At 44.3% G+C, this 15,663-nt stretch overlaps 1 protein-coding gene across 1 annotated transcript in view; it reads right to left on the bottom strand.

The window, feature by feature from the left end:
• Positions 1–288: 288 nt before the first annotated feature.
• The window catches only part of NTAQ1 (N-terminal glutamine amidase 1), a 147,804-nt gene continuing 132,429 nt past the window's right edge, over positions 289–15,663 (bottom strand). The window contains exon 6 of the mRNA XM_086966185.1: positions 289–3,333. Coding sequence (XP_086822311.1) covers positions 3,227–3,333 — 107 coding nt within the window. The 3' untranslated portion in view covers positions 289–3,226. The remainder of the gene's footprint in view (positions 3,334–15,663) is intronic.

Below are 15,663 nucleotides of genomic sequence, written 5' to 3'. Positions count from 1 at the left end.
CCTCTTCTACTACTTATAAAGAAATAAAATCTTCCAACAGGTGGGTTTTCTGTGCTCGTAATTTTACATTTCAACTATATCATCCCATCAGTCTTGATTCTTTGTAACAGGACAGGTAATTTATCTTTGGCAAGTGCGTTTAAGTGAACTTAAGTGACACCTAGATTTGCAAAAAAGTCTGTGAACAAAATACAAGTTCTAATATGGTGAAAAAAAGTCATGTTCACTCTCTCACCCTAGGATGAGAATTTGTTTTTCATCCTGAAAATATGAGCCACATTTCACCACTTAAACAAAATATGGTTTATTACAGGTGCCATTGTGACAGTTCAAGTAATAAAATAGGTTAGAAGAAACAAACATACAACGTCATTAACACCAGAAGGTTTGGTTTGTTAGAATAAAGACTGTTTCAATGGAGTAACTATATGAATATTTTGAAAACAAAAACATGGGTTCATAAAGGTACAAGGTTAAATGAAAGAAATCTAACAATCATACGTGATTTCCTTGACCAGCACAGTCTGGTCACAGGTACTCACACATGTACAATATCATTCAGTTCTAGGAGCTTTCAATATAGCCTTAGAGCATGCAGTAGTATGCTCTACTGGCCATTAAAGGCCTACCCCAGTGTTAAACAAGGTTGCAGGCTTTTAATGGCCAGTAGAGCCCGCTATTGAGAGCTCAAAGGTTATTAGACCATTCCGCCCCTAGAGGGCAGAACGTTCTAATTTGTAATGCAAAGGCCTCACGGAGCCCGATGGGGTTGAAATCCCCTTGGGCTCCGTGAGGCCTTTGTTAAACATTGGAATGTTGATGCTCTGGGTTACTACAGTCCATTAGTAGCCCGGAGCACTCCATTGTTTTCAATGGAGCGCTCAATATTCCAATCTTCTAATAGTATAGAGGTACCTATTTCGCAGACTGCAATGTGGTGGAGCAAAGGAGTGGAGTGGCTTGTGGAAGGAAGAAGGCAAAGGTGCAGTTCTATTGCTGATAATAACCCCTTCGATGCTCATGACGAGCTCAGCTCGCCATCACTGCGCCCGTTTTTATTATGGCCCAGCAGAGGAGAAGTGTATCATCAGCAGGGATGGTGTTAAAGAACACAACAGGGCTGTAAAAGGTTACAACAGAAAAGGGGGATGAGGAAAAAGGACAGCTCCAGAAATTTGAACAGAGCCAGGATGCAAGTGACAGTCATAACATTTCTCAATAAATGGCCAATAAGGCCAGGTTTAAATGAAGTCAGTTCATGGTATATAGAGTGCTGGGTTACGTAGGCGTTACCTAGGTCTGTGAGGTTACCAGATGTGACTATGTCTTTAGAAATACCATTATAGACAACTGGCCTTGCCTTTTACAAGCCAATTATTTCTGATGTGTTAGTCCAAATCGTTGAGTTAAAATTAACCAAAACTGCAATTCCCACAGGGCATACATTTGTTAAAAGAAAATCTGGGACATGAAAATGGTTTCCCTGATGGAACAGAGTAACCTGGTTAACGTATAGTAGTAGCTGGAGTTAATATGGAAGAAGGAATATTTATTTTAAAAAAGGCATGATAGATCATCTTTTTGACAAGAAACTTCCTCAATATTTTCAATGCTGGTGCAGTAATTTAGAATTTATTTTTCACTTAACTTTCAAACTGAAAGATGCAAGCCTGACTACAGAACCCAATGTTGCCGGGATCAAAATATGTCTAAAGTCAGGATTGAAGTTTTCAAATCAAAGAGCTGTAAAAGAATGGGGGATTTTTTTTTTAACATGGATGGAAAAGGGTAATCTGGACAACTCAAGGAAGACTATGACCTCTCAGGGGTGGAATGCTTCTACTATTTCCAGGTTAGGTATTCGGTCCTCCATAATTCAATCAAACTAGCCAGCCCAAGACAGAACTTGAAAAATGGATCTTTAGGAAAGAGGGAGATAAGCTTCTGAGCATCAGAGATACACCCATTCTGTGAGGATGGGAGAGAACAGGACAACAGTACAGAGGAGCTGGGAGGAAGAACCGGACAGAATATTTACAGAAAGAGAGTGGGGAGAGAAGCCGCGATGAAGATCCCCACATAATGGTATAACACTCCAACTAAACTACAAGCATTGGGCTTGTACATCACTGGTAGCTTGGATGTGAGGACGCAGGCACACTAGTGCTCCTACTGTTGTTTTTTTTCCAAACATTATGTGCTATTAGGATGTGGTCCTGGATGCACTAGATATATATTTGCCAATGAAATACCCATATTCCGCCCTCTGCACTCTCCCACATGGAAACAGATGGCATGAGCATTATAGGTCGAGAAGCAAACCTTTGCGGCATTATGGTGAAAGTCCAGGCCAACGTAACAGAGACATGTGTTATATGGGCTGTGGGGCCTCCTTGATATGGAGAACAATTCAATGTCACAAAAGCAGAAGATGTGGGCTCCATTCTTACAATTTCTATTGAATGAATTTATGGAATTACCATCAGTGGCGTAACACAGGCCCCCTCTGCCCCTGCATTGCGGGGCCCGCAAACTCCAAGGGGCCCCCTCAGCACAGTACTCTGCCAGAGAGCTCCTGATTGAGTCCAGAGGCGGTCCCTCCACGTACCTTACAGGGGGCCTCCTTCAAGTTTTGTTACGCCAGTGATTACCATGCGCCAGGCAATTCTGGGTATCATGGATCCTGCAATGCAGGGGAACGGAAGGTGAATAGCGAGGCCTGAGGGGGAGGACACCTGCATGTAGTGACACAGCTTACAGCAGTGATGGGGAATCTCATCCCCTCTCCATGCTGTCCTCGCCACAGTTCAGAGTAAACTAGAGACCTATTGGCGTCTGAAGGTGGGGGGACCCTGCCAGGTCACATGAAGCTGTCCGCCCACTGGTGGAGGTAGGCGGGTGTATGTGTTATCACCAAAATTCCGCATAAACATTTGAGCCATGATGTCAGGATTACAATTCACATTTGAGTAGACGCTCATGTGGCTATAACTTCAAATCAGTCTGAGGTGTTTTTTCGAGTTTATAAGATAGGTAATCATATTCAGTTTAATGCTTCGCTTTCGTTCTCTTTGGGCAGGAAAAAAAAGCAAAGAATGACATCCCCACATTCACAAGGTTTCGATGTAAATCATTTATGAGCACAGACCCCATTAATAAATGATGCCGGAAGTAAGCGGACACTCGGGATTAAATGGCTTCATTCTTCTTTCATAGGACGCCAAAGTTAGCTCACTGTGCCGAACCGCTGTGCAAACTCCGGCAGCGAGTACACCGCGCCCCAGCCCACCTGGGGTCTCATGCTGATGAAGTCACTCAGGTTCATCTTTGAGTCTGAAAAATAAGGCAGAGAGCTTTTGTGATGGCTAGCTTGGGAATAAGAAGGTATGTCAACACAGTAAATGTCCCCTGTTCACAAATGGTACTTCGTATCCATATAGGCACAGCGTTTCGCAGTTTTCTTGTTTTTAACATACACTATTTAAAATTGGCTGGAGTAAACATTCAGTCGCCGGATCTGGTATGACCTGCCCGGATTATTCTATAAGTATTGATTTCAGTGTTTTAATTGCATGAATAAACACCTTGATCATGCAAAAAGGACTCTTTTATTTTTACACATTGATTGTTTTAGCAGGCAAGTAATGCTCCCCATTGCCCACGCCATGATCTTTTAAGGAGTCTTTTATGAATTACTGTCACTACTCACTAGTGTACTTATTGAAAAAGTAGCCGTTAAATGTACACCATCCAGAGTGGTTCTGGCAGAAAGGAAACACTGGGCCTGATTTAAAGTTTCATGAACACGGTATGCAACTGTACCATAGCAAACGTAATGGTATATCCTGCCCACTAAGTCCCCAATCCGCCCGCCTCATTTAGAGATGGGCAGACCTTAAGTATTCTGTGACAGTCCCATTGGCTCCATCGATGGAATACTTGCTTCGATGGCCCAAAGGAGTAGGGACCATGGGAAGAAGGACATTACAATTACCCCCCGAATTAGGGTGAAAAGTTTAAATGTCTTTTTTTTCCCTGTCCCTCACCACCAGGATAAAAAACATTTTATTCGGACAGGAAAAAAAACTTTCATGATGTCCGTACTCGGGAGAAGACTACCATGGCGTGGGGGTTTATTCGTTTTTTGTTTTTCAAATACAAACTGCAGTTCTGGGAGTTTTTAAAAAAAACAAAACAAAAAAAAGTTAGAAGTCTGGTAGACAGCGATCAAAACGCACAGTGGCTGTCCACTAAAGTGTTAGTATATTGAAATGAAGCACTATGACTGTGGTTCCCTTCAATGGACAGGGATGACCACTGGAAAAGCAGTCATCTCAACATATGGAGGGTAGTAGGTAAAGTCTTCTCACGCCCTGACAAACTGTACTCCACCCGCCAAACTATAAATCACCCTCTTTATAAGACCCACCTGAAACATTACAAAACCAACCTTTAAGGCTTAGTCTGAATGTCAGTGTCCTCGTAGACTCCAAACTATTAGCCTACAGGCTATTAAAGGCCCGCTCCCGCGTTAAAGGCCCGAGCCGAAGGCAAAGGACTTTAACAAGGGACAGGACTTTAATAGCCGGTATAGCCCTGCTACAAAGGGCTATTAGAACATTCTGCCACTAGAGGGAAGAATGTTCTAACAAATAAAACAAAGGCCTATATACTGAAATAGTCCATTCTAGATTGTACAAGAGGGATGGTGCACACATTGTGGGAAATCCTAAAAAAGGGGAAATAATTCTTAGTAGTCTCAGCATGTTGAGTTAACAACCTACTCATTTCTACCTATGGAACTAACAGGTTACAATAAGATATCATTCCTATATTCCTGACAGTTTTGAGAGGTGTGAGCGAGTCAAAACATGCCAGAGGGCAATAAAAGGGTGCCTTTAGTGAGATGAGATCCATTACCCACATGTTTCGATTGCTGTTTTCAAGGGAATAGGTTTAAGGTGGTTTGTGTTGTCTAGTTGGTACTTGCAAGGAGTCAAGATCCTGTGGTGCTGCTGGCAGTTTGTGTATGTTCCTTTAATTTTGTTTACATTGTCAGCAAATTTGCAGAATTGTAAATTTGAATGAGAAGATTAGTTTGAATGGAGAAGTAGGTGTTAAAGAGCAGATGTGCCATTGAAGAGCCCTGAAGAAGGGCTGAAGTAATGTGCATCACAGCTGAAGTATAAAAGGCTGGGGGATATTGTGTCTTCTCAGGCTGAAATGAAGTAATACATTCTTAAACCTTTTCTTTGGATACCCATTAGATGTTGTCTGTTGAAGATAGAGACAGTACGAAGGTGAAAGAGTATACAAATATCCCCACCATTCCCATCCATGCTTATCTTCATAGCATGCCAGATGGCAATATGGTCATTTGGCCCGGGCGCAAACCTAGTTGGTAAAAGTGTCTTTGTTTTCAAAGAATTGTGATAGTTGTAGGTAAACCACTCTTCAATTGGGTTTACTAAGTAGTAAGTAAGTAATTAAGCTTCTAAAGCGTGCAGCTACCCCCAATGGAGGTGTCCCGGCGCTGGCGGAGTCGGGAGAGGATGAGGGTGAGTTAGAGTTGCCGAGCCACAAGAGGCTAAGGGAGGCTGAAAGGCCAAGTCTTCAAAGCCTTTCAGAAGGTGGGTTCTGATTCGGTCTTTCTGATGTATTCCGGCATGGAGTTCCACAAAGTCGTCGTTTTGACGGAGAAGGAATGGCCTCCTATTCTGGATCTTGAGAAGCGTGGGATGGCGAGGCGTTCAAGAAGGTTAGATCTTAGGGTTCTAGACTGACGATATCATTGAGTGCCCTAAAGGCTAGCGTCAGTGCCTTGAATTCAGTTCTCCTCAGGCAGCCAATGAGAGAGTCAGGGTGACATAAACACCAGGGCTACACATGGAGGTTAGTGAGCTGCAGATATCTTAGGGGGCAACTGGGTGTTTTATGTCAAAATACTGTCAACAAAAATACCTTCTGACTGAAATATAATGTCCTAAACATTTCTTACACAAAATATCATGCCATTGGCTGTAGCGGGTCTATTATTAACTGCAATGAGGTGATATTTTTGTAAACACAATTTACGACATGATTTTTCTCTCAGATGTTATGTTGGTTGTAGCAATTGGGTAGCAGAGCCCAGGATCATGATCACGCTGTGTCAGCAAAAGTAAAAGTTACTTCCTTTATGTTTTGAGAAAAAAATGACATAGTAATAATCAATCAATTAATTACTCTAACTGCAGTTTTGTTGAGGAGTAGCATCAATTAAAAATCAAACACAGGTAGAAGGAAACCTTATTTCAAACAGTTGCTAGTAAATACACATTTGGTATATATGCCTTAATTTCAGAGGCAGACCTTCACCAGTTTATTGATGAATAATTTGGTCATCATCACAAATCATGTAAATCATTCAATCTCCTAACTTGACCAGTAATAATGCTGTATCGTCAGGCAGACTTTATCACAAAACCACAAATATTCAGTACTATGTAAAGGCCCGACAACAGAGCACCAAGTTAATGAAGAACATAAACATACCCTTGTTGGCCACTTGGTTGCAAATGAGATTGTTTTATCCAAACCACTTAGTTGATGCATAGAGAAAAAAAGGTACTTACTTTGGTAACAATATTTCTGGTGGATGCGTAATCGTGGCACAGATTCCTCACCTTCCGAACTACCCTTCGAGGCTTCAAACTGATCTGGAGAAGCTTTCCCTTAGCAATAGCTCTACAGCGCCACCATATGGCACCATGCAGCTATATCTACAACTTCGCCTCTTGGCATGATTGAGTATATCTGGCTAAGGATAACAACAGGGGGAGGTAGAGTATAGAGATAGGATTCCTACTCCACAGGCACTGATAATTAAACTAGAAGAATCCTACTCCCAGTGTACACCGCAAGGATGGGGGACACTCAGTGTTGTGTAAAATACCCCTCACACACCAACAGGCCCCTTGGTGTCATGCTTCATCATCGGGGTCTTCGCACCCCGCTAGAGGGATGCGGCGTGCTGCGACCTGTGACTACGCGGGAGCACTATCAAAGTTGACTATGTGTGGTGTGTGTTTAGTGCAAGTGAAGGGATAAATGTGAGTGAAGGGTGTGGTGAAAAAATTAAAAAGTACCTGGCTAGTGGGTTGTGTGAAAAAACTTTATTCAGGACCCCTAGCTGGTGCTATTAAAAAGTGTGCAAAATACGAGGTCAGTTGTCTTAATTAGGGACACTACCTCTGGTGTGCGTCGACATGTTTCGGAACTGGTGTTCCTTCTTCAGGACGGGGCACAACTTCCCACCCCTACTCACGTATTTCTACAAAAAAGTGTATTTTTTAGGTAATAAAAAAAAGTGAAATTAATTGCAGAGAGGCTAACAATGTGCCTACAGCGGTATTTTTGGTTCATGCATTTGCATGTCCTAAAAAGAAAAAGAAAACTCGAATTGGTTTGGTTACCACAAAGGATTGGCTCAAACAGGTGCAGTCACCTGGAGCCCCAAACGGTTAAATTAACCTGTAAAGAAAAAGGGGACACACATGACACACAACATAGAAGACACATTTATAGTTTTGAAATTGTCCTGTAAAACATACTCTTAGAGACTGCTGTGTCTAGCATCATGAGCATATCCAGAACGTCAGGGTAGGTAGGTGGATTCACAATCTGTGTGGGTAAAGAGTTGGTTTCAATGTCTTTACTCATTATACTCACTGTTGGACTTCATGCTAAATAGGTGTCTGCAAGTTCTTGTACTTAATACTCACGAAATCTGCCTAATTCGGCCTCCTTCTACCACCCTGCGCTGCTCCGCTGTTAATGTGTTAGCGTTCAGGGCTCTGGTATATATGGAGCATTTCAAGTGCTGTTTGATTTGTTGATTAGCGGAAACAATGAGCGGACCAAATAAGGAGCGTCCGTCCTCCCGCCTATTATAAGCATGTATGTGGTCTTTGAGTAACATGTGTCATTTCCAGCTCTTTTTATTCGTTAATTAGCGGATATTGTTAGCCGACCAAATTAGGCGTATCCGCCTCTCCGCCTATCGTAAATCAGGAACTGGGCTCGGGCTGACATGTACCATTCAGAGCATGTACGGTAAACAAGTGTTTCAAAAGGCTGGCGCATGCGCGTAAATCCCCAGCCCGGCCGTAATCTGACATGTACCGTTCAGAGCATGTACGGTAAACAAGTGTTTCAAGAGGCAGGCGCATGCGCATGCGCGTCAATCCCCAGCCCGGCCGTAGTCTGCTAGTTCTTGGCGCATGGGCAAAGGAATGGTTTATCCTCGTTACTCGCACGTTTCTAGTGCGCTGTTCGTAACATCGCGTTGGGAGGATCCGTTGTTATTCAAACATGTATCATGTACATGCTCTGAACGGTACATGTCAGATTACGGCCGGGCTGGGGATTTACGCGCATGCGCCTGCCTTTTGAAACACTTGTTTACCGTACATGCTCTAAATGGTACATGTCAGCCCAAGCCCAGTTCCTGATTTACGATAGACGGAGAGGCGGATACGCCTAATTTGGTCGGCTAACAATATCGGCTAATTAACTAATAAAAAGAGCTGGAAATGACACATGTTACTCAAAGACCACATACATGCTTATAATAGGCGGGAGGACGGACGCTCCTTATTTGGTCCGCTCATTGTTTCCGCTAATCAACAAATCAAACAGCACTTGAAATGCTCCATATATACCAGAGCCCTGAACGCTAACACAATAACAGCGGAGCAGCGCAGGGTGGTAGAAGGAGGCCGAATTAGGCGGATTTCGTGAGTATTAAGTACAAGAACTTGCAGACACCTATTTAGCATGAAGTCCAACAGTGAGTATAATGAGTAAAGACATTGAAACCAACTCTTTACCCACACAGATTGTAAATCCACCTACCTACCCTGACGTTCTGGATATGCTCATGATGCTAGATACAGCAGTCTCTAAGAGTATGTTTTACAGGACAATTTCAAAACTATAAATGTGTCTTCTATGTTGTGTGTCATGTGTGTCCCCTTTTTCTTTACAGGTTAATTTAACCGTTTGGGGCTCCAGGTGACTGCACCTGTTTGAGCCAATCCTTTGTGGTAACCAAACCAATTCGAGTTTTCTTTTTCTTTTTAGGACATGCAAATGCATGAACCAAAAATACCGCTGTAGGCACATTGTTAGCCTCTCTGCAATTAATTTCACTTTTTTTTATTACCTAAAAAATACACTTTTTTGTAGAAATACGTGAGTAGGGGTGGGAAGTTGTGCCCCGTCCTGAAGAAGGAACACCAGTTCCGAAACATGTCGACGCACACCAGAGGTAGTGTCCCTAATTAAGACAACTGACCTCGTATTTTGCACACTTTTTAATAGCACCAGCTAGGGGTCCTGAATAAAGTTTTTTCACACAACCCACTAGCCAGGTACTTTTTAATTTTTTCACCACACCCTTCACTCACATTTATCCCTTCACTTGCACTAAACACACACCACACATAGTCAACTTTGATAGTGCTCCCGCGTAGTCGCAGGTCGCAGCACGCCGCATCCCTCTAGCGGGGTGCGAAGACCCCGATGATGAAGCATGACACCAAGGGGCCTGTTGGTGTGTGAGGGGTATTTTACACAACACTGAGTGTCCCCCATCCTTGCGGTGTACACTGGGAGTAGGATTCTTCTTGTTTAATTATCAGTGCCTGTGGAGTAGGAATCCTATCTCTATACTCTACCTCCCCCTGTTGGTATCCTTAGTTCTTTGGCAGCGCAGAGCTGCGGGAGACTTTTTCTCCAACCACATATCACACACATAGAGACACACACCATGGCATAACAAAAAGAAGCCAGCGGTCTACTCAAAATGGAAGATGAACACGGCCTCACTTTCGCGGAGGACGAAATTGACAAGATTCTATCAGACAACAACCTCTTCGAGGGCCTGTGTAACCAGGAGACAGGTCCACATACCAATGATTGGAATGAGTTGCTCAATCTAAGACGCAACCAAATAAAAGCAGCCTTACATGGTTTGTTCATGACCCAATATCTTCGTAATAAAATGGCACCACCTGGTCTAATTGTCAAAAATGAACCACTCATCTTTCAAAATGACTTGATCTTTAAGAAGGAGTGGTCATTGATATCCTGGCACTGCTCAAGAGACTGGTTAGTACTTATAATCAAAACGGCTACCAGGATAACTCAGGAACTTAAAATTGAAATAAACAAAATAGAGGTCCAGCTCAAAACGTACATCTCGCCAGAAGAGTTAAAAACCAGACTCGAAGAACTGAACCAACAAATGACTGACTTCGAGTTCACTTTGAAACAGAGTAAAACAAACAAACTTACTAAAGACGTGGCAAAGTTTACCCCCGAAAATGCATACCCATACACAAGAGTGGATTATGTCTCCAAGAGCACCTACAGTGACGCGGATAGCGACATTTCTGACAACGGCTCCTCGGGATCCAATTCAAGTGGCAATAGAGGATCCAGACAACGCAGAGGAGGTTGGAGACAAAGGAGACAGCAATTCCCCAGACAAAGGGGATGGAGAGGTTACCAACCACAAAACCAATACCCACAATTCTTGGGTCCTCCACAATTTAACCCTTTCCAATTTGGACTACTATGGAACCAAGAATACAGCGAAGGCTACTACGGCCAGCAACAACCGTATGGAGGGCAACAACAACCTTTTTTAGGTACACGCCAGAACACACGAGGCAGGAACCGGAAAGGCAACACCGTAGCTTGGGAAGATCAGGACCAGCCCAATGCCCGGACAACCAGGAGCATGACAGGATCCCTACCCAACCAGCCATCGACCAGCAGGAGAGGGACTTAGTTGTCAATCTCACACCACTGACATTAACAACAACACAGATAAGTGTATTAAACAAAGGACTGGGGTTTGTACCGACTCAAAAACCAGATATCTTCCGACTCGACATGGAGTTGCAGGATTTCTTTCGGAAGCTGAAACTACAAGCTTTCTTTAAAGATAAACCATTGCCAGAAGAAACGACAGATACTGGCCTAAAGTTGAAGTCAACCTTCACCCCACCGGACTCTACAATACCCGTAGAAATTCTAACGTTTGAAAAAGTAGTCATTACTGAGGTCAACCAACTCAACACAAAAGAAAGAAACGTTTATTGTAACACGAGTGGTGTTGAACAACAAGCCCTAAGAGAACTAACTAACAACAGTGACCTTGTTATAAAACCAGCGGACAAAGGGGGTGCAATAGTTTTACAAACTATGGAAGCATATGATAAGGAGTGCAAACGTCTACTATCGGATGAACGGAACTACAAAATTCTGCAAGACGATCCAACAGAAAGACTACGCATCCGGATTGGTGGCATGGTAGAGGAAGGTCTAGCCCATGATTGGCTCAGTAAAAAAGAGGCAGAATTCCTACAACAACCATCGCCGAGAACACCATACTTCTACTGCATCCCAAAGATACATAAAAACATCAATACTCCACCAGGAAGACCTATCGTCTCCGGAATTGGGTCGATTCTGGAGCCTTTGTCGAAATATGCGGGCGCATTTCTCCGACCGCTGGTACAATCCACAAACACTTATTTGAAAGATACGAAAGCAGTCTTACAACTACTTGAGGACAAGGAATTCGATCCATCCAAACAGCTCCTACTAAGCCTCGACGTAGAGAGCTTATATACTAGCCTGCCTCATGAGGACACATTACAAATCATAGAAGAAGTACTCTTCAGTAATGCATGGAAATACCAAACCCAGAGGAATCTGGTCCTGAAATGTATCACCATGGCCTTGAAAGAAAAAAGATTCCAATACAATGAGACCCTGTACTTACAGACCCATGGAACAAGCATGGGAAGCACATTTGCTCCAAGTCTAGCTGGACTATACGTTCACCACCTGGAACAACACAAAATCCTACATGAAGACAACCCATATCATTCCCAGATCAATACCTGGAAACGGTATATAGACGATATCTTCATTATTTGGAATGGGGATCTAAATAGTGCTTCGAATTTTGTGGCCTGGCTCAACAACCAAAATAGATTTCTAAAATTCACAAGTACTGTCTCCAGCACGTCTATGATATTTCTGGATCTGAATATATACACTGAGGATGGGAGGCTGAATAGTACCACCCGTTTTAAACCCACCTCCAGGAACTGCTTGTTACGATACGATAGTTTCCATCCCAGACACCTAAGGGAGAATCTACCGTATGGACAATTTCTGCGTCTCAGAAGAAATTGTACAGAATTGAACCAATTTAACAAACAGGCAAAAGATCTAAAAACTAAACTGTTACAGAGACAATACCCTGCCAGAACCATTGAGAAGGCAATGAAACGGGCAAGGAGCAATCACAGGGACGCATTACTTGAGGATAATCCGCAAGAAAAAGGAGCAATAAAAAGACCAATATGTGTTACAACTTACACATCCATATCCAATCAAGTATCCAAAGTTATAAACAAACATTGGGGAATACTGAACTGTGGAAACTTAGACTTTGAGAAACCAATGTATGCACACCGCAGAGGCAGAAACATTAAAGACATACTGGTACATACAAGACCACGACAAAACCCTATTGGCAGACAGAACGCGATTGGGGTTCAAGGGCATTTCCTCTGTGGGGATTGCAGTTGCTGTCATCAAACCCAAAAAAGCAAGATCCTAACTTTCAGGAATGGTACATCATGGGAACAACGTCAATTTTCCAATTGCAATACTAAAAATGTTATCTACATGATAACATGCCCGTGTGGACTAGAGTATATAGGCATGACCACCCGACCTGTAAAAGTAAGGATAGGAGAACATAAAAGCAATATACGCTGCAAAAAAACGACCACCAAGATGGCATCCCACTTCTTGGAACATCAACACTGTATCAATGACCTACGTTGGACCATAATTGAACGCTTGCAATCAGAAACAGGCTTGTTTCAAAAAGAACAACGATGGGTTTTTCGTTTAGGAACCCACATTGAAGGTCTTAATGACGAAATTCCATGGGGCCATTAGACAGGGTGAAAACTGAAAAACCAAAGCGTCACGACCCATGGCCACTCTTTCTTCCTCGAAAAGGAGAAGCACGCATTTAATTGTGAAGTCATAAGTATCCCAATTCTGATATATGTTTGAATAACAACGGATCCCCCAACGCGATGTTACGAACAGTGCACTAGAAACGTGCGAGTAACGAGGATAAACCATTCCTTTGCCCATGCGCCAAGAACTAGCAGACTACGGCCGGGCTGGGGATTGACGCTCATGCGCATGCGCCTGCCTCTTGAAACACTTGTTTACCGTACATGCTCTGAACGGTACATGTCAGATTACGGCCGCGCTGGGGATTTACGCGCATGCGCCTGCCTTTTGAAACACTTGTTTACCGTACATGCTCTGAATGGTACATGTCAGCCTGAGCCCAGTTCCTGATTTACGATAGGCGGAGAGGCGGATACGCCTAATTTGGTCGGCTAACAATATCCGCTAATAGCGAATAAAAAGAGCTGGAAACGACACATGTTACTCAAAGACCACATACATGCTTATAATAGGCGGGAGGACGGACGCTCCTTATTTGGTCCGCTCATTGTTTCCGCTAATCAACAAATCAAACAGCACTTGAAATGCTCCATATATACCAGAGCCCTGAACGCTAACACATTAACAGCGGAGCAGCGCAGGGTGGTAGAAGGAGGCCGAATTAGGCGGATTTCGTGAGTATTAAGTACAAGAACTTGCAGACACCTATTTAGCATGAAGTCCAACAGTGAGTATAATGAGTAAAGACATTGAAACCAACTCTTTACCCACACAGATTGTGAATCCACCTACCTACCCTGACGTTCTGGATATGCTCATGATGCTAGACACAGCAGTCTCTAAGAGTATGTTTTACAGGACAATTTCAAAACTATAAATGTGTCTTCTATGTTGTGTGTCATGTGTGTCCCCTTTTTCTTTACAGGTTAATTTAACCGTTTGGGGCTCCAGGTGACTGCACCTGTTTGAGCCAATCCTTTGTGGTAACCAAACCAATTCGAGTTTTCTTTTTCTTTTTAGGACATGCAAATGCATGAACCAAAAATACCGCTGTAGGCACATTGTTAGCCTCTCTGCAATTAATTTCACTTTTTTTTTATTACCTAAAAAATACACTTTTTTGTAGAAATACGTGAGTAGGGGTGGGAAGTTGTGCCCCGTCCTGAAGAAGGAACACCAGTTCCGAAACATGTCGACGCACACCAGAGGTAGTGTCCCTAAGACAACTGACCTCGTATTTTGCACACTTTTTAATAGCACCAGCTAGGGGTCCTGAATAAAGTTTTTTCACACAACCCACTAGCCAGGTACTTTTTAATTTTTTCACCACACCCTTCACTCACATTTATCCCTTCACTTGCACTAAACACACACCACACATAGTCAACTTTGATAGTGCTCCCGCGTAGTCGCAGGTCGCAGCACGCCGCATCCCTCTAGCGGGGTGCGAAGACCCCGATGATGAAGCATGACACCAAGGGGCCCGTTGGTGTGTGAGGGGTATTATACACAACACTGAGTGTCCCCCATCCTTGCGTTGAGTATATCTGGCACCAGCTGGCATGCTGTTCCTGGTTCTTTATAGGTCGAGCCTGGCGTACGAAGCGCGAAGCGCTGCTGTCGCCAGCGAGGCTCTTGTTGTGTACTTGCCTCGGAAGTGGGACAGGAGATGGACACACACAGACCTTTTTGCGATTTGAGCAGGTGTACGTGCACGTACAGCCATGCGCTGTGCACATCTCCTGTCCCGCTTCTGAGGCAAGTCAGCCTCCTGCAATCGCGCATGAGTGCACACACACACACACACCCACCTGCCCCCCCCTAGCCATGGTACAACTACGTCAGCCTCCTGCAATTGCTTCAGCCTCCTGCAATCGCTCTTGCGCGCGCGCACACACACACACACACAGACAGACACCACCCCCGTACAACTAAGCCCCACTCACCGGGCTACAGGCTCCGTCACGCTCAGGACTCCCCTGGTGTCATCTCTGCCGCATCACCTGGCACACGCGGTGCTTCCCTCACTCATAGGAGCCCCGCACTTGCATTGGCAGCCTCAACCGCCACTTCTGTTCCTCCTTACGTGTGCAGCCACCCCGGGGCTCTCCCTCAGGCATGGGAGCCCCGCATCACCACTGCTGCTCTCCGCCAGGCACTCCGTGGGCGCGGGCTTCCCGCAGAAGGTGGAAGTCCCGCCCCACGACAGGCTTCACGCTTCCGAACCTCCGTTCTTTGGGCCGGCAGGGGTGATACCTAAACTGCTCTTGTTTCCTCTGGGAATGCGTCCATTATAAAGCAGAGGGCTCTGGATTGGGCATGAAGGGGGCGTGTGGGTCAGCGCTGTGAAGCGCTGCTGTCTCTTTGTCACCCGCCTGTCTCGGGCCGCAGTAAACGGCAGCTCTCTGTACTCCAGGCATTCCTGGGGATAGTTTATGTTGTGAATCACCCCGTTCACAGGCAGCGCTCGGAGGTGGGAGTGGCTCTTTCCCGGGGTTTGCTTGCTGTGTGCTCTCGGTGTGTTTGTGTGCCTTTGGTTTCTAAAAATTTTGCTCTCCGCTTCCCAGAAGAGGCACAGGACCCCCAGTCGCGCGGCCTCGCGGG

This window comes from Lissotriton vulgaris, chromosome 4_1 (assembly GCF_964263255.1).
Source record: "Lissotriton vulgaris chromosome 4_1, aLisVul1.2, whole genome shotgun sequence".
Taxonomy (NCBI): Eukaryota; Metazoa; Chordata; class Amphibia; order Caudata; family Salamandridae; genus Lissotriton; species Lissotriton vulgaris.
The sequence above is the reverse complement of the archived record's forward strand: the minus strand, read 5'-3'. Positions and strand labels throughout refer to the sequence as shown.